General features: G+C 40.0%; 2 protein-coding genes and 1 pseudogene across 3 annotated transcripts in view; 1 reads left to right on the forward strand and 2 right to left on the reverse strand.

The window, feature by feature from the left end:
• On the forward strand, positions 1-977 carry fgf21 (fibroblast growth factor 21; the record flags this gene model as incomplete). The annotated part of the gene is made up of 4 exons (XM_079293005.1): positions 1-148; positions 290-367; positions 496-599; positions 687-977. The coding sequence occupies 4 exons, from the start codon at positions 1-3 to the stop codon at positions 975-977; spliced, it is 621 nt and encodes a 206-aa protein (XP_079149131.1).
• A 2,481-nt stretch (positions 978-3,458) lies between these two features.
• On the reverse strand, positions 3,459-6,785 carry LOC306794789 (potassium voltage-gated channel subfamily A member 1-like; the record flags this gene model as incomplete). The annotated part of the gene is made up of 2 exons (XM_079292994.1): positions 3,459-4,361; positions 6,099-6,785. 2 exons carry the CDS (start codon positions 6,783-6,785, stop codon positions 3,459-3,461), a joined length of 1,590 nt encoding a protein of 529 aa, XP_079149120.1.
• Positions 6,786-12,462: 5,677 nt separating this feature from the next.
• LOC306794788 (voltage-gated potassium channel KCNC1-like) overlaps positions 12,463-18,991 on the reverse strand; it is a 41,227-nt pseudogene continuing 34,698 nt past the window's right edge. The window contains exon 5 of the transcript XR_013773209.1: positions 12,463-14,273. The product of XR_013773209.1 is annotated as a voltage-gated potassium channel KCNC1-like (transcript). The remainder of the gene's footprint in view (positions 14,274-18,991) is intronic.

Genomic DNA, 18,991 nt, shown 5'->3' on the forward strand with positions numbered 1-18,991 from the left:
ATGTTTTTGTTTCCATGCAGCTCTTTCTCTTACCTGTCTTCTTTTCTCTTAATCATCCCGATTCCTTTCTCTCTATCATTTTATCTCACTGACTCCAACCCACTTCTATCCTTCAGTACTCAAGTCAGAGAGGTTCACCTCTACACAGGTATTTTTAAAAGCCTTCTTGTCATTTTGATAATTTAATAATATAATGAATGCAAATATGTAGATATTAATCAGATTGTGCTGCTCTTTAAAGACCTTACATTCTTAACAATGCAGATTTCTGTCTTTCTTCTTGTTGCAGATAATCACAGAAGGGGGATGTACCTACAGATGACTCTGGATGGGAGAGTGTCGGGCAGCGATGTTCAGACCACTTACAGTGAGTATTTGTGAGATAAATCAGGAACAGAAAGCATATGTGGGCTCAGTTTAGGATATTTTCCTTTCTAAAACATTCACACAATACACCGGATAATTTGAGGTCGATGTATGTTTCTGTGCTTTCAGGTGTGCTGGAGCTGAAATCGGTTAAATCAGGCCATGTAGTTATCAAGGGACAGTCCTCGTCGATGTTTCTCTGCATGGACAGTGGGGGTCGTTTGAGTGGACAGGTACAGTAAGCAAAGAATACTTCATTTTCCTCAAGTCTCCATCCTTCCTGTCGTCACTGACAGTTGACTATCTGTTCATCCTTTTAGGGGCAGTACTCAGAGGCCGACTGCACCTTCAAAGAACTGCTGCTGGCAGATGGATACACCCGTTTCCTTTCCTCGCACAACGGATTTCCTCTGTCTCTGGCATCAAGACATTCCCCAGATCGACACACGGTGCCCTTCACTCGGTTCCTACCACTTCGGATTTCTTTGGCGGTGGAGAGTGTGTCTGAACAGCCACCAAACAACCAGAGACATTTCAACGTGGACTCTGATGATGTCCTTGGAATGGGTCTGAATACTATGGTCAGTCCTCAGTTCTCAGTGGACAAGTAAAGAAACTGAATTGTAGAGATCTGTAACTTAATATGGGAAGTATTTTTTTATTGATCAGGGACCTGATTTTGTGCTCAACATGTTTCTCATGAACATACTATTATTGTAACTTATTTATTTATTGTGTTTGTGGTGTGTTTCTAATGGCTATTTAAAAACGAACTAAATGAATTCTGAGATGTTCCAGTCATCGCTTTGAGAGCGTGTTTGTGTCTGAGTGAGGAACGGACAGTGTTTGTACAACTCATGTTTATCAGACTAGAGAGAAGTTCTGAATGAAAATAAACATGGTATAAATTTCACATTTGTTTGCCTGAATCTGTCGTGCAATGATACAGACATTCAGTGAACCAATTCAACAAACCAAGAAGGATCCATGAAGGTAACGAGGAAGACCAATGAGCAGAGCTCTCATGGTGGAGGAGTGAGCAAGTGGGATGAATATTGTGACAGCGGGAGCGCTCTCTGCTGGACAAATAAGTAATGATGGAAAATAGTCCAGGTTCTCTGCCTGTAAACTTGTATACAATTGGGTATGTATATAATAGTGCTGTTGTTGTTGTTATGAGCCTATATTACTGTTATTTGAACGTAGTCCTGAAAGTTAGGAAACAGTCACAAAAAGAAAGAAGAAAAATCAACAGCAGATCCGTGAAGGAACTGTTTTGGACCAAAGTCACCTGCAGTTCAAATCCATGGCCCAAATGTCTACGGCTATAAGAGGTCCATAGTTCATTGTCGGGAAATGTCATTGGTTTGATACACAATCTGATATCTGAGATGTTGTATATTAGACTCACTGCTCAAACACACGACTCTTATGACCATAAACCGACTCCCTGTTGATCCAAAATTGGGCCTAGAGGTGGACCAGGTGACGCAGCAGAGCAGACAGCTAAGCCTGACGATAATTTAAAGAGTGAGTTGTATAAAAATGTACCTGGGTACAGTCATGAACAGGGCTATAGAGACCAAAACAGTTTTTTGTACCAGGCTGTAAACAGTTGGGTCTAAGAGGATTGACTCGCTTTTAGAGCTACCCTGACCTGCCCTGGAGGTTGCCGCTTGGGAGGCATGTGAGGAAAAATAAAGTTTTCCTCAAGAATTCAAACTAACACACAGTGAGTTTTTGACATACGAATTGTCATTTTAAGGTTGAAAAATGTCTTTAAACATTTTTTTTTTTAAATCCTATTGATTTTATTTTATCTGAAGATGTACATTCTCAGTGCTGCTTGATTGGTAATCTGCACAGGTGGTAAGTTTATAGGTTTGTTATTCTGCAAATAGTTTACCTTAATTCATTTACCCTTCACGGAGAGTTAAACGAACACAAACTAAAACACATCATTGAAGCCATTTACACAAGCAATGTTACTTTGGTCCACATACTTTCCGTGGGTCATCACTGTGATGTTGTGGGAAGTCGAATGTGTTCCAGTGAAACTGAGAGCAACATGATTGGAATCTACTTATAACAGCTTCGTAGCTGTGGAAAAGGTCGGCCATAAAAGTGAAACACAGATTGTATCTGGCAGACCTCTGTGTCTAAATGTTGTGATTAGAGCTGCAGTAGGCTAAGCAGTGAAGGATTAGTTGTTGTATTTCTAAAATAACACTGCCATAACTAATAGGCAAATATGATTTTTTTTGGCACTGCTTTTTTAAAGAAAATTATGAAAATATAATCTTTATTAAAAACACGAGTCCATAATTAAGCAGGTAAATGCAGAAGGTTTGTCACAGCAATCAATACATTCCTCTTTAACATGAACGTGTCATTAAGTAATGCAGCAGTGCTGTATTACAGCATGATAAAGGACATGTCAGTCACTTCAGGTCACATGAGCCAAAACTACACAAATGTACAAAAACTACACAAACTTTGTACATTACTTACAGAAGAATGATGAGAATGTGGGGTTGGTTTACGAGAATCTCAATCTGTCTGCAGCGACAGCTCTGCTGGTGTTTGGTTACGTTTTGGGGAAACTTGACATCTATGTTGACAATGATCTAGATTCTACCTGCTTCCACTTCAAACATGAAGCCAAAAAGTGACAGTACTAAGACATTACAGTTTCAACGCACAGGACACACATTCAGAAAGAAATTCTTTTTTTTTCAAACACAAGCTCTAATCGCATTAATAAATAACAACTCATATTATATTCATATCAAGACCCTGAGAATGTAAAACTGAATGTCTTTTTATTGCATTTTATTCTTTAAAACTATGATACAAAAAGTTGTCTTCCAGCGACATTTGGCTGACTAGTGCTGTAATAAATACCTATAAATGAGCAAGGAGAGGCAATACACTACTCAGTACAAAGTACTGAGTAGGCATATTCGTGTTATATTTATACTTTCCAATGTCTTTTTTTCTAATTTCATTCATTGTGTTTCATTCTGCTTTTTCATTCACCTCGTCATTTTTTAATGCCTTTGTCAAATGGTACACAACAATGCTTACCCACCCTACACTTGAGTAACCAGTGATTCACTCAGACACATGTGACCTCTGAACTCTGCGCTCTGCCCTGTGCACACTCCATCCAACAGAGTCCCATTCAAAGGGTTGCAGCTGCCTTCAATGGCATAATAATCTGCCTCTGGGTCTCCATCCCCTTCCTCTATTTCCTGCCCTTCTGGGCCCTCGTCCTCCCGCAGACTCGTCTGGATGTGAGTGTACTCGGTATGATCCACACATTCAGTCTCTCGATGGTAGAAGTAGCTAAAGTTGGACACTATGACGGGCACTGGCAGCGAGATGGTGAGCACACCGGCAATGGCGCACATTGAGCCCACCAACTTACCCCACACTGTCTCTGGGTACATGTCACCATAGCCCACTGTGGTCATGGTGACAACTGCCCACCAGAAGGCATGTGGTATACTGATAAAGTCTGTGTTGGTGTGGTCAGCCTCAGCAAAGTAGATGGCGCTGGAGAAGAGGATGACGCCAATAAACAGGAAGAAGATAAGCAGGCCCAGCTCGCGCATGCTGGCCTTCAGTGTTTGACCGAGGATCTGGAGGCCCTTAGAGTGACGAGACAACTTGAAGATCCTGAACAGCCTCACTAACCTGACGACTCTGATGATGGGCAAAGATGTGGCTGGAGAGGCATCATTGTCCTTGGCTAGCTCTGTTCCCAGAGTGACAAAATAGGGCACGATGACACTGAAATCGATGATGTTCATGACATCCTTGAAGAAGTGCATCTTGCTGGGGGAGCAAGTGAAGCGCATGAGGAGCTCAAAGGAGAACCAGCATATACAGATGGTCTCCACCAGGAAGAAGGGGTCATGGAAAGGATTTTGTGGCAGAGGCATGTTCTCTGACACGTTCTTTGCTTGGGAGTGGTACTTGTAAAAATATTCCTGAAGTAAAGGAGACAGGAGAGACGGGAAAGATATAAAACATCATTGTCAAAGTATCACTATAACAAGAATGAAAATACCCAATTATAACACAATGTCATTTTGCTAATTGTTCTTCAAACTATAAATAATTCAACCCCTTTTAAGGGGTTCAGTAAATATGAAGATAAAACCAGCAGCAGGCTACCTTAACTTAGCACATAGAGTCCACCTACCAGTATGTCTTAAGATCACCAAATAACACGTTATATTTATTATTTATTCTGTCTAAAAACCTGAAGTGTAAAAATGGCACAACCATAAACTGAGCAACTTTTCTTGACTGGAGTAGTTTGGCACAGAATAAAACAGCGAATTGCCGTTTTTACACTTTAGTTTTTGTACGGATTTTTAAAAAAACACACACATAATATTACGAGTCTTTATGCTTAACTAAGCCAAGAGATATGAGAGTAGTATCTATGATCACATCTACGCCTACATGCCAGTCAAATCCTTCAACTGTATATCATGTTATGCTGAAATACTGTTTTTATGGTGTTCTCATAAACTGCATATAACTGCAGTATGTTGTCCACCATCGTCTGACACCATCATAAAAGCACTTGACATCTGCGGCTTTCAATTTCAATCGTATGGCTTCGCCTATCTCTTTTTCAGTCCACCTGTCTTTCTGTCCTCCGTGTCTGTTACCAGCATTACGTTCAAGTAGTGGCTGTTTAAAACATCTGAACATCAAGAGCGGATGACACAGATATAAAGGGATCAGTTGTAATTGGCTGTGTGTGACATATAAAGTTTCAGGGTAGTATAAACCACGTGTCTTCTGAATGACTTTCATTAGCAGGTCAGTGACAGTGTGTTGATGTGCTTCAAGGGCTCTCCTGAGACTAAATATAACCCTGCGAGATCTCCGAAGAGAAACACGAGATCGTCTCCTCGTCCATCTCAACCTTGGCTGCTACCCCGTCTCACTGGCAACCATGTAACATTGCAAGTGCAGTTCAGTGGGTCTGGTGTAAGTTACAGTAGGTTCCTGGCAGCCTGGCCTGGCACAGCGGCCCAGGAGGAATGTGTTAACATGACCCAACGTGCGCTCATCATTCTGTGAGATCGTTTAGTCTCAGGTTCTAAGCCGCCCGGAAGGTTTTGACTCACCTTTCACCGATGTGTTAGGTTACTTGTGTGACCTTTTATCCTTTTACCAAGACAACCAACCTGTCTTTCCTTTAGTCTCGCTCTCTCTCTCTCTCTCTCTGGTCTGCTCCCAGACATATTGGCAAATAGTTGTCCCCATGTCAGCATGTTTCTTCTTAAGACATGTACTCACCCAGTGTGTGTTTACCTAAACACCTGCTTCCTGTGATATCATGTTTCAGTTTGAGCCAGGCTGTCACAGACTTCCCATTCAAGACCTAATGGTGGTTTGATTTAAGCTGTTGGTATCTCTGCTTCAGCACGTGGCTTTGAATTATTTGAAGGACATCCATCAATGTATCCTCATGTCCAAATCTGTACCTACCTGTACGCCAAATGTGACATTTGATTTAATTCCCTGTTTCTTCTGCCAATGCACATTCCCAGTTCTTTTTATACTCCTGATCACCAAATAATAAAAGGCGGATACTCACCACCTTTCATGTTGCCGTCCACTTAATCTTCAGGACATTTGGAAACTCTGAAAACTTCTCCACCCTGTTCTGCCTCCCAAACATGCACTTTAATCACATTACCTACCTCCCGTGCCTCCTTGGCATTCCTGAAGTCGGGCAGTGTCTCCAGGCAGAAGATGAGGATGGACACCACAATGAACATGACACTGATGTTGGCTATGATACGTGCGCTCGATGAGGACTCGGGGTGCTCAAACAGCACCCACAGTCTTTTCTGGATCTGGTTGGATGGAAGCGGCCTCTCCTCCTCTTTTGGAAAACCTTCGTCCTCCTTAAAGCGGTTCACAATGTCCTCTCCCAGCTGGTAGAACATCAGCTCATCCATGAAGATGTCCAGGGGTATGTTTGTGGGCCTCCGAAGCCTCCCGCCTGACTGGTAAAAATACAGAATGGCATCAAAGCAGGGACGGTTTCGGTCCAGGAAGAGCTCCTTTCGAAGTGGGTCAAAGTAGCGTAACCTGCGCCTGGGGTCACCAAGCAACGAGTCAGGGAATTGGGCTAAGGTGCGAAGCTGAGTTTCATATCGCATCCCTGAGACATTGATGGCCAGCCTCTCACTCAGCGCCCATCCACTCCTCCATAGAGACCCAGAACGCCGGCCCTCCTTCTTCTTCTCTGTCTCGTTCCCTTTGGTCTCCTTCTCTCCTTTTTCCTCACAGTTGAGATGGTTGTTCAGCAGTTTACCGCTCTCTCCGCCGCTCTCTTTCCCTCTGCCTCCTCTTTCGTCTTCCTGTGGGTCAATGCTGTCCATTCCTGTGTGTATCGCAGGCCAGGGAGCGCTGCAAACCACTCTCCTGAGGATTCGTAGGACAACTGGACTTAAAAGCAAACCCTGTCTGAAACCAGAGTGATAGCTCCATCAGTGGATTTCAATTTCAATTGATTGGCTTTAATATATAGTATTAGAACCATATGGCGATAAGGTAGATACTGTAGCAGGTACATTCTCCATGACATATTTAATCGCAGTTAAACATACACATTCACCAAAACAAGTTGCAAAACGTTCCTTTAAATGTTAACAATTAAATTGAAATCAAAAGATGAACTGTGGATAAAATGGCAAAGAACAAGCAATGTTATTTTCCAGTTAGCCAGATGAAAGCATTTACTCACTAAGTGTAAAACAGCTGCTGACAGACAGGCAGGATGAAAAATCACATTGTTCGTCTCCTGTGGCTCATCAGGTTGTCTGTGTTTCTCTCTGTCATCATGTTCGTCTGTCATACAAACAAAGTCCTTGTTTGGCTGTGACTTTCGGTCCACTGGCAGCTACACTCTCTGACCAGGTTGTACACCAAATACGCTTCCAGTTGTTAGCTCGGGGATCATCCGTGATCTCATCCCGTCCCTTGCTGCCTCACGTTGTCTGTCTTGACATTTTTTTGGGAATGCTGTCCTGTTGAAATTCAATCTCTGCCAGATCCCTCCAACCCCTCCCGGTCCTTTCCCTCCATTTTAGCTATGAGGTAAGACAACCTTCAACCTCACTATCAAATGTCACCTCTGGCACTGCATGGTGTTACCCTCTCGAACAAGCATGGTGGTCTGACTGACAGAGGTCCCTCGCTCTTCCTCATTAACTTAAATGTATATTGACTTGAATGTGAATCACAAAATAAAAACACTTGAAGACAAAATAAAAACGGTGGAACTGACAGCTGTAGGAAAAAACATGTATTGTCTGATTACTTTACGTTTAATCACTAATTTTGCTCAATGATGTGCTTAAATTACTGATATATGGATCAGTTGAAATCGATTTTCATTTTCAATTTAAGAATGTGCTTATAGTTATGTTAAAGGAACCTGCACAGTGTAAGATATATACAAATTCTGGAAATCAAGTTGACAATAAAATGACTGTTATTAGGTCCTCATCCATCTGAATCTACCAAAGCAGACACGACTGTGTATTACCACCAGAGGGAGATGAAGTTTTGGCATAAAGGAGAAAAAACTGAAGGAGGCCTCTGCCGACATTTCCTCAAAGCTGCCTTGAGTCACAGAATAAATACACTTCTCACTGGGCTGCTACATCCCCATTGGATGGCATATATCATGTCATCAAATGATGTAAGTCAGAGTGCATACTATGAATCTGACAACCCTTTGTGTAAAATGTGCTTAAAAAGCAAAAAGCTCGAAGATATCTACAGAGTGCAAATAAAAACAAAATGAATATCAAGCATTGATTGAATGCAGTAAGGGATTCTTCTTGTTTTAGAGGTGGTAATGACGTGTATATCCACCACAAGATGACACCCCATAGAAATGCACTGTTTCTTTTTCGGATTATGCATCTAAATCTTGGATAAATCAATACTGTGACAGAGAAATAGTGGCTTCTGGTTCTGTCAAATGGCTTTGAAGTCTTTAGCTCATGCAGCTATGCAGCTAGAGATGGCTGCACATACCACCACAGACTCATCACCACCAACATGATTTTAGAAAATAGATGAGTCATCAAGCCACATTGATATTCCTTACACCAGCCTATGGCACATGAGCATTCTCCAAACAGCAGTGCGAAGATGATTTAGCTCCCCTACGCAGGTGTTCCATTGAGATCTCCTAATTGTCCAGTTTTATTATACTTTGATGAACCGAAATTGATGATTTCAAACCCTTTCCCCTCGCTATGATTTACAACGTGTCTGTGATATATGTCGTACAAGATTGTCAGACAACGCTAACCTAACAGTGCAACATTCTTGTTGATAACTAAAAAATCTTATCATCTCAGTTTTATTCCGTATCAGTTTAGAAATATTACAGATCCTAACAGATCTGCTTTCACAGATATTAGAGGCTAAAGTTACAGTTCTTGGATATTGATCATTCTCAAATATCATGCCACAGTTGCAATTGACCTCACAATTATAGATTACAATTATATATGCTTTCTTTTTGTTTTTTTTGATGGTAAGAATGGCTGCAGAAACGTATTGGAAAGGCTGGCATCAAAATACACCACACCCTTAAACTTCCAGTTGCAAATGTAATGTGTCATCCTTCGGTTTCTTGGAAGACTTTGGGTTTTCATTGTGTCCACACTTCAAGCCAGATTACATCAATCTCTGTTTTGTGGTATCCCATTTCTGATATAGCGTTAACTGTGACAGTCAGTACGGAAGTCAGTGTGCACAGGAGCACACATGGCATCAGTTAGGAAACTCAAACAAACTGACACAACATGGATGTCACTTTTTCATTTATTTTAAGTTCATTTCAATGATATTAAGCAATTTTTTAATGTCTCTGAAAAAGCATCTCATGACTGTTAATCAGTTATTCGTCCAAGCTGCTATGGAGATTGGTTCACATTAGATCGCAATGACATTCATACATTTTAAGTCTCAATAGTAGAAATACGTATGTTCAATTATGACACTTTATTGATATGTTTCTATTTTTTCTTCAAAATATAAAAAGATAGATCATGAACATTCCATTGAAATATACTTTATACAGTTCTTGATGAGTTGTTCTTTGTGTCCCAACATTTCAAAAATAAAATCCGGCATAAGACAACCAGATACTCCAGTGACCACCTCTTCTCCCCATTCACTCTCCTACTAAGACCGAAGTACAATGGACTGGTACCTAAGTCTGTTTTATACAATTTGATGGCATGTAAAATGAACATACATCTTTTTTCTTTGGAATGCTTACGTAAATGCATGATGTCAGCCTGTAATATTAGATGCATGTGTATCGTTATGACTTTTGTGGTGTTTGTCACATCATTTCTAATTAAAATAAGATACTAAATATACTAGAAAAATCTTTTCAGTATGATAACATTTCCTCTAAAGCAACTCTGGTCTTATCACTTTGTAAAATAAAACACTTTTAGATTAGTGTGATTGCTGAGTCACTTTATGGAAAGCCATAAAGCCACTACACACGTGGTTGCAATCATCTGAACTGATGACAGAACATCTGTGTCTCAGGGAGCATACAGTAAGTGTCGATCAGTGGCATTCGTGGTGCAGATTGCATACAGTGTCCTCAATTTACAAAAAACAAAAAAACATACTCAACAGAAACAGGCACATAAAGTAAATCAATAGGATGTCGTAGAGGATGTGTCAACCCGAGGACCACATAACACCTTCCAAACACCTGGAGAGGACATGTCATAATATTGTCACGATATATGATATATAACACAAAGTAGCCATTAGGTTAACAGTGGCAACTACTTACCATGTAAAGCATTTTTGTTATTTTGGTTATGTGAGTAACATAAAGGAAAAAGGGAAATCTTTAACATGTTATAACAGATTGCGAACTTTAGAAAATAAAACAGACTTAGCACTCTCAACATTGTAACTCATTCTGTTCAATATGACTCAATCAAATGGCAGTATTAAGCAATAGAAAAGGAAAGACACCTTTCTCAGCCTGGCATCGGCAGAGCAGTCACAATGTAGAGAAATGAGGAAATGGCAAAAACGTAACGGTGAGCAGTAAGGGAAGAAACAGACAGCACTCGGCCATGAAAACACAAACAGCTGGGTGAAGTTGTTGCAAGTGTGCACGCCATTAATAGAAGTTTACCTCTGAAATATTCATGAACATCTTTGTGACCATCGAAGCCATACTGTCGTTTCTTAATGCCTTCCAAACTGGGAACTGAAATCGGGAGCTTTAAAAAGACACGGGACCAAAACAAAAAACCCAAGGACCCTTTTTGCAAATAGACAGAAGCTCTATGACCTGTGATAACCTTGAATAGTCTACGTAGTCTACGTCACACAATATTCTGGTCAGCCTCCAACCGCAATGTACTGGGAATGGACAGAGGACCATTCAGCTGCCTGAGCTGAGCCCTGGACCAGCAGGGCCTGAAACTCACTTGGAATACCAAATGAAGGATAAGGTGCTTGGACAGCACTCAACAATGACATGCTTTTTTTTCGTAGCTGTTTTTTTTTTAACATGGATCTCCCCTTGGTGGACACTGGTATCTCTCATCCTCTCGTTCTCACAACACTGAACTTAAAGTACTTCACTGACATCGTTTTGGAAGCTCTGGGTCTCTTTGATTGGTGCTCACATGACTGTGTGTTGTGTTCTGTAATGAGCTGCCAACAAGCCAGCTGGATGACGGTAACTCTGTGGGTAATGACGATTGCAAAGACCTGACCATCTAAAAAAAACAAAGACGAGCTACCTCTACACACTCATGCTGACACTGTGAGTGCGAGTAGTTTTCAGTTGCCTCTCGAAGGAAGACGTTTCTGCTCTACGACACGGCACAGTGTTGACAGTTATCGGGACTGGACTCATGACGAACAATGATAGGAGGCTAAGGGGATATGTTACAACTCTGTTGCCCCTGGAGAGATTATCAAGTCGTTATGCATGCGTTTTTTACACATCACGGTGAGGTGTTCACATTATCGTTATCTATATACTAGAATTTATTATGTTAGAAAGAAAACACCTACATCCACACACACCATCAACACACCTGAGTCCTTTACACCACACACAGACTTTGGAATGGCAGTTGGTTCCATGCAAACCTGAAATCTCTCTTGATTGTTCGCCAGTATCGTACCTTTCATAGTCTGTCATTGGTCTTCATGGGATAACCTGCACTTGTACTCCCATTTTTCTACCTTGGACGAGTGGAACGGAACTGACAGAATCCTGCCATGGGATATCCAAGGCCTTTACAAATCTCTTCATCACTGAGGCGTTGAAGATACTCGAGGTTCTCCATTTGCCCTGCTACAATCATGTGACAACTCTTGTATTATTGCCAAAGGAAAAAAAAGCAAACTATGAGTACTATTTAAGCAGTCAAAGTTGTGGTATGGAGAGCCGTTGTTTTGGAACTGCTGCTGCTGCGGCTGTTGCTGCTACGATAGTTTGTGCAAATGATTCAAGGAGGAACACATGGACTGTGTGCATAACGAAGGAAAACTATGGCAGCGGTCGAAAACACTGGAATGGGGAATGTAGGGCAGTAGTAGCAGAGAGATTTCATCAAACAAAACATAGTTCAGGGTGTACTTTGCAAACATACATGTTTCAATATTCACATTTTTTTTTTACTTTTCAAAACAAAATATAGCTCTTCTCTTTCATTATAATCTTTTTTAAAACATTAATTGCATATAACATTTTTTAATTCATTTTATATATTCTTTTTTTTTTGTATCTCTAGCACCCTTGTCTTCAACTAAGGGCTTGCAGAAAAGACAGTCATGCAAACTAGTCATGCTGGTAAACAAAGTTACAAAAATGCATTATCTTTTTTTTTCTCATTTGTTTATCTCAGCGGCCGTCCTTTGTCATCCCTGCGTCTTTATCGGCAAGAGTCGGTCATTGCTCATCGTCTTTCAAAAAACATCGTCCCAGTGCTTGTGGTGAAAATGAATTCACCCACCCCCCCCCCCATACACCCCCCAAAATATTCACTTCCAATCTTTTTCCAGGACTTTGACTCCATTTCATGATGCCACATTTTCTATTAACATTTGCATCTCTTTTTTTTTTTTCTCGTCTCTTCCGTTCTGGACCTATTCTGCTCGGAAACTTCCTCCGCAGCTATGGTTTGTTTATCAAAATATAGATTTGTTCTCTTTGTACACTTCCACTCTTGGTCCATTTCTTCTCATTTTCCCTTTGCCTCAGGGCTTTGCCATCCTTATCTTGACATCGACTTGCCTCAGAAGCAGTTGTTGTTAGCAAGAAGGACAAGAGAGAGATGGGGCAGTATTCAACTTGAGATTCTTGTGCCTAATTGGCAGTGTCGGCCTTATGTTAGGAGGAGCGTTTATCTGATTGGTCCCTTTCAAACTGATAAAACAGAATTTCCAGCTAATGGACAGTTTTATGTGACGTAAAAAGGGGTCCTTGTGGCAAGGACGTCCTTTTTGTTGTACTTTAGGCAGGCTAATATCCTTTGACATTAAAGATATTGTCTCTAAGACTTTTGTTTCGTCTCCTTGAGTCTGTTTGCGCCTCGTGACTGAGCACTGCGTCAGTCAGACATGGGAAAAATACTTGTAATATTTAAATGTGCACGTGAGATGCTCGTGGCAGTTAAAGTACTTTTAGAGGAATGTGTTTGTACCAAACAGAGGCAATGGGCAGTGTGAGGGTGAGTACAAGCCTCATCCTCAATGGAATATTCCTCTTAATCTATACTATACATTACAGAAGGTCATTCAGCAAGCGCTTGCTACAGGACCTTTGGTATTCCACATAGACGTTCCGCCAAGCCCGTGTCAGTACATGAGAGATAAAGAGAAGTCTTTTCCCACCATTTTCTTTTGGTCAATGTTTCAGGTGAGTCTAAATGGACAGTAAATGCCATACACCACCTGTTTGAGCTGATGCTACATGTGCTTGGTTTGATCAACTTCATAGTTAGTGCTGTTTTTGATTATCTCGGTACTCGTGAAGAGGGCAGTGATTCAGTCTGATAGAAGAGAATGGAAGACATAGGTTCAGTGGCAAACATGCTATACAAGTGCTAAACTTGAACTCGGGACTATAGTGTGGGTGTTGGTAAATACTGTGCATTTGTGATTGATTTCATATGCACTGAAAGACCAATCCTTTGTCTCTCATGTACTCTATTTCTTTTTTTTCTTCACTGGAAAGGAACCTAAGAGGAAAATGACATCTAAAAGATCCCTCGAATGCATAAATTCCTCTCTCTTCCAACTGTCGATGGATAAAGTCAAGTTATTTCCCAGCCAACAAATGCTACAATATGTTAGCAGAGATGCTACATTGTTCATTCAGTCCTTTGTGAAGAAGAGTGTTTTTTTTTTCCGGACACGTGTGAAGTTGCTCAGTTGTTCAGCACTGTAGATGGTGCCGAGTTGGTCATCCTACAAGATGGCGAGTATAATGTTGTCAGAGAGATGTCATCTGGAATGTGTAATCAGGAGTCCTTTTTCGCTCCCAAAAGTGTGTCAGTGCAATGCTCAGTCAGTTTTCAGAAAAAAAGCGAAAAAAAAGGTCAGTCAGACAATTGACAAAAATGTGGTCGGAGTTCCAAGAGGCTGCTTTGGTAACAACGTGAGGAGCAGACCATGTGATTATTTAATTCATGATTCACCTCTGGTCTCTCTCTTGTCACCCCAAAGATCTCCTTTAAACTGTCCATCCGTGTCACACTTGACGCTTACGTGGCTCCCGCCGCAAATTTGTGTTTACCGGTTACTGACTCCTCATTAGAGAGAAGGCGAATGCTAGAAACTTAACACTGTGAAGACAAGAACAGAAAGCCATTAATTTTAAGTTCACAGAGAATCATCAGAATTTGTAAGAAATCATGTTCAAGTAAAATTGAAACTTAACTAAAACTTGTAACATTACAAGCACTAGATTGGTTTATAATAGAGATCCACGAATACAAACCAATCTCATATTTTGGAATTTGCCAATTACATTGTTTTTAATAACACAGTTTTATGGTGTAACTAAAAAGATGTACAATAGGGGAAGTAATCAGGGATTACCATTACCTGTAAACTGCTGGTTAACTGTGCATGTCAGAATGAAGTGCACACATTTAAACTGTAATGACAACTCTAACACAGCTAAAGAAAACAGTCTGTCTCCAACATACAGCATACACAAAGTTGGCACAGAAGTTATTCTTGAAAATCAAAATCAAGAAATGGTGACAATAAAACTGGTGGCAGACGACAATTAGAAAAAGCAAACAGTAGACTGAATGAAACAAGCTGCCAGCCAACTGACCAGCGCCGTGCGCCCACCTCTGCCAAACCTCCGCAAATCATTATATTTACAGTCGTGAATTATGTACAGACCATTTCCAACAAGAGTAGGTGATGAGTTATTCACTAATGTGTGTGTGTGTGTGTGTGTGTGTGTGTGTGCGTGCAATCATTTTAATTTAAATGATATGTACAAAAAAAAACACTTTCGACAGATGGACACATACAGACATACTGTACTCAATGCTGTTCATGGAAGTTTTCAAATTTAAAAGAAGTAAAATAATGACACATCGGGCTGACACCATTTCAGGAGGCTTAACCCCCAACGACAGCTACACGTCATGCAAACACAGGTGCAAATTCAAGAAAATGTTTGTCACCAAGAGCAGGTTGAGCATTGTCAAATCTTTGCCTACACTTATGGCAAACAATTCTTGTATCACATGTGCTGGCATCAGGCATTATTTACGGGGAGATTAAACGCTTCTGGTGTGGTCTCATCAGCAAACATCAACCCGATATAAACATCGTCCTTTATTGCAGCCGCATTAGCTCTTCGTCTGCTCTTCGTCTCACCCTCTTCCTCTGACAATTTCCACTGAATAGTTGCAGTTTTCTCCAGAGCTGTTAGCAAGACAGTTGTACGGTAATTGTTCGGGATTTCGTCAACCAAGAATAAAAGGCCTTCATCTACAGTATCTGCCTATCCTCATCGAACCCACCATGCTCACCCATTAAGCACAGACTTTCTAATGTCCAGAATCTAAGTGCCATATGTATAAATACCTGTACATTATATGCCTTCTTCTGCGTTGCACTTTTCACAAAAACCGTGCACATTTACACAAGTCTAAAGACACACTGCTGTCTGTTTGGGCACAACCTTTCCTGTCTCCTGGCACCAACAACATCCTGAAACAGTGCCAAAGCTGCCTTGGTCTTGTTACATACTGCCATTAAGCACGGCTGCTGTGAATCACAACAGCTTATTGATTGATGATACTCGTCGGTCAAAGTCAAAGGAATAGTTCCAGCTTCTTGGTGAACTTCTTTGACGAATGTATTTTTGCCTCAAGAGGATTGATAGCTTGCTTTACCTCACGTGTGCCCCGCATTACATTCGTTTGTCGAGTTCTCTATCATTATATAGCACTCAAACAGCATTTCCTCCGCTTCTTATCACAAATGAAACGACTGTACTTACAGTACAGCAGCTTTTAGTATTCCTTTGCTTGCTAAATCCAAGTACAATAGTGAAACAGTATCACACGACCAACCATTTAAATATTTACATGTACTGTACATTTATATTCAATATGATACAGTGCACTTAGTTCATGTCGAACCAGCTCTTACCAAAGCAAACAACAAGAACGCACTCAAATTGTTCCTTTGTCATTACAGCTGAATTAATAATGGTATGCTGTGTAGAAACAGTACTGTAAAAACAATTAAAACAAACACGTTTTTTTGTTTTTGAAATACATACTCCTCTACGACCAGAAAGCCAGGGTGAGTGGTGTCGGTAGGTTAGTTTGGCACTTCATTGAGCACTGCAAGATAAAACCTTTCTGATGATAGATTAAATCATTTGTGGTGAAACGCACTCACAACGTATACATCGATACATTCATTCTGCATGACTTTAATGTATTCACATGTGTAGATACAGATATGTACATATTCAACAATAACGACTGACCTATTTGGAAGGTTGAAGCTAGTTAAATCTAGCTAGTTTGCATGAACTCCTAAATTGACATCAGAGCCTACGAGGGCCTCATAGAGGCACTTACAACATCTGCCTGTTTCATTTACTAAAACAATGTGTACGTCACAGTGTCCTACAGTGAGGGATTTGCATCGGCCACAACTATGTGATAGGACTCTTTAAGATCAACAGAACCACAATTATGACATTCTTCAGATTCAGTGTTGATACAATACAAGGCAAAGGTAAACAAATACAGTACTTCTTTCGTCATAAATGTTCAAATGAAAGCAGTGGTGTGTGAGATTGAACAATTCACTGCAGATATATAAGATGGACATTTCCCTTCACCGTAACAGAAAATGTACATTCCAAATAAAGTGGCATACCAGTATATTTTAAAGTATCGTAAGTTGTTACATCCACATTGTGGAGTTATTTTCAGATTATACAGTATGCTTGTGCGCTCAGACAGGTTTCATGAGGTTTGTGCGCTGAAGGAAGTGATGCTAACAAAAATACAGACGATTACTCAAGTGTGCTGATGTGGACTCAGGTTACCTTTGAGGATTGAACCCAGGTCAATCAATGTGTGTAACTCATTACAGTTTCACAAAAGCATTTCTTGCCAGTGAAATCAACTCAACAACATACTATCCCAGAGTTTCCCTTCCTTCCCTTGGTTTAGGTTGACGTTGTACATGAAGGAGCTGCTGTCAAACAACGCTTGGATTCACTGGAGAGACAAAGCTCTGCATGCTGTTTCAGGTATTTTCAGACGACACAAAATGATTGTCATTTTCTGACATCACAATGGTGAAACGTAACAATACTGAGTACAAGCGCGACTATTAGCAACTTCGGTCTGAAGATATGTGCGATGGCCTTCGAAAAAACCCGTTTCAAACAAAGCCAGCCAATCGTTACTTCTCGCAGTGACTGTGGGATCGATTATAAATGAGACACTACAACTTGTACACACCTCTCAAAGCCCCGTCGACAACAGAATCAACCAAACATTCAAGTGACGTCATCGTTTTCATCCTGAATCACAATACTGCATATCTAATTTCTCAAAGTTGAAGAGTCTGGAAGCACATCGAATTTTAGACATGATGGTAATCGGGACCAGAGATTATGACAGCAAGAATTTCAGGACCTGACTCTCTAAACAAGTAAATACTCTAAATACTCTCTCTTTACTCCTGCGAACAAACGTTGCCTCTAAAGAACTTACAGTTTGTCCTCGTGATTTTAGTCTTACTAAATTCTTCTCTTTTAAAGAACCTAAGCACAGTTAAATACAACATTGTATCTTTTTTCGAGAAATGTTACTTTAGACAATCAGTAGTACAGAAAAGGCATTCCTCACAATGAAATACACATTACCAGTACAGGTGAAAACAAATATAAAACTGTTACAAAACTAAAACAATTAAAAGTGGCAGCCACAACATCAACAAGTTCACAGGACCAGTAACAGTGACTTGAAGTAAAACAGGACAAATGGCTCATGGTGTCATTGTAATACTCCTTGAACAGCTGGATCAAAGATTATAAGTCGACAAAGTCTGTGCATTTTTATGATTCAAAATAGATCTGCATATTTATATATGTGTGTGCACAGCATGTTTTCCAGCATTAAAATAATATTGCATGTTTATTGCATACGTCAATGAGCTACTCTTCTTTTTTTAATCTTTTTAGCTGAACTTTTACATCTATTTCTATGTGAGAATGGCAGTCTGAGGAAAAACCTCCATTACAAAAATAAAAGCTATAAAACAGATTGTTCATTTTAAATTGTTCAAGGGAATGGAATATTGTAAACAATGTCATATTCTTTTACAATTAATATAATTAATAGATTGCATTTTTAATTTTCAAAACCATTTTAGACAAACATTTAAATAAAAAATGATGGAAAAAGTATTAATAAAAAGAACATAAAAATGAAGCAGAGCAGATATTTTAAAAAGCTGAACATCCGTAGAGAGAGACGTTTGATCAGATAGTCTCAAATGTTCAACCTAATAATTAGTTGTAATATGGTCTGTGTCTTATCCCAACATGCAAGCTTTAAAGGTTAGGAATAACATTGACTGTTAGTAAAGTGCTTGTATTTGTTTACGTATGTTATTAATCATGTATTCATCCATATCTGACTTTATAAGTACCGGTAGCTATATTTGATGTAGTTTATGTATTATTTCTGAATACATTGTAATTAGATTTCTTTGAAAGATTGTGGGTCTACATAGAAGTATATATTTCATTTACATTACTTTTCTGATTAACATTTTAATAATGTCCACTCAGTCATTAACCATCATCAAAAATAAATGTATCGCTAAGGATGGGATAGCTTAATTGTGCTATTTTACCAGTTAGCATGTAGCTACCCAGGCAGCTATTCGTGAGCTCCTCAGCTGCCCTAACAATGTTTACAACAAAAGGACATCGTTTCCCCCCGTTTCAAATGCTAAAAACCAAAGGCTGATACATTACTCTCCATCTGCCGTCATC

This window comes from Melanostigma gelatinosum, assembly GCF_949748355.1.
Source record: "Melanostigma gelatinosum genome assembly, chromosome: 21".
Taxonomy (NCBI): Eukaryota; Metazoa; Chordata; class Actinopteri; order Perciformes; family Zoarcidae; genus Melanostigma; species Melanostigma gelatinosum.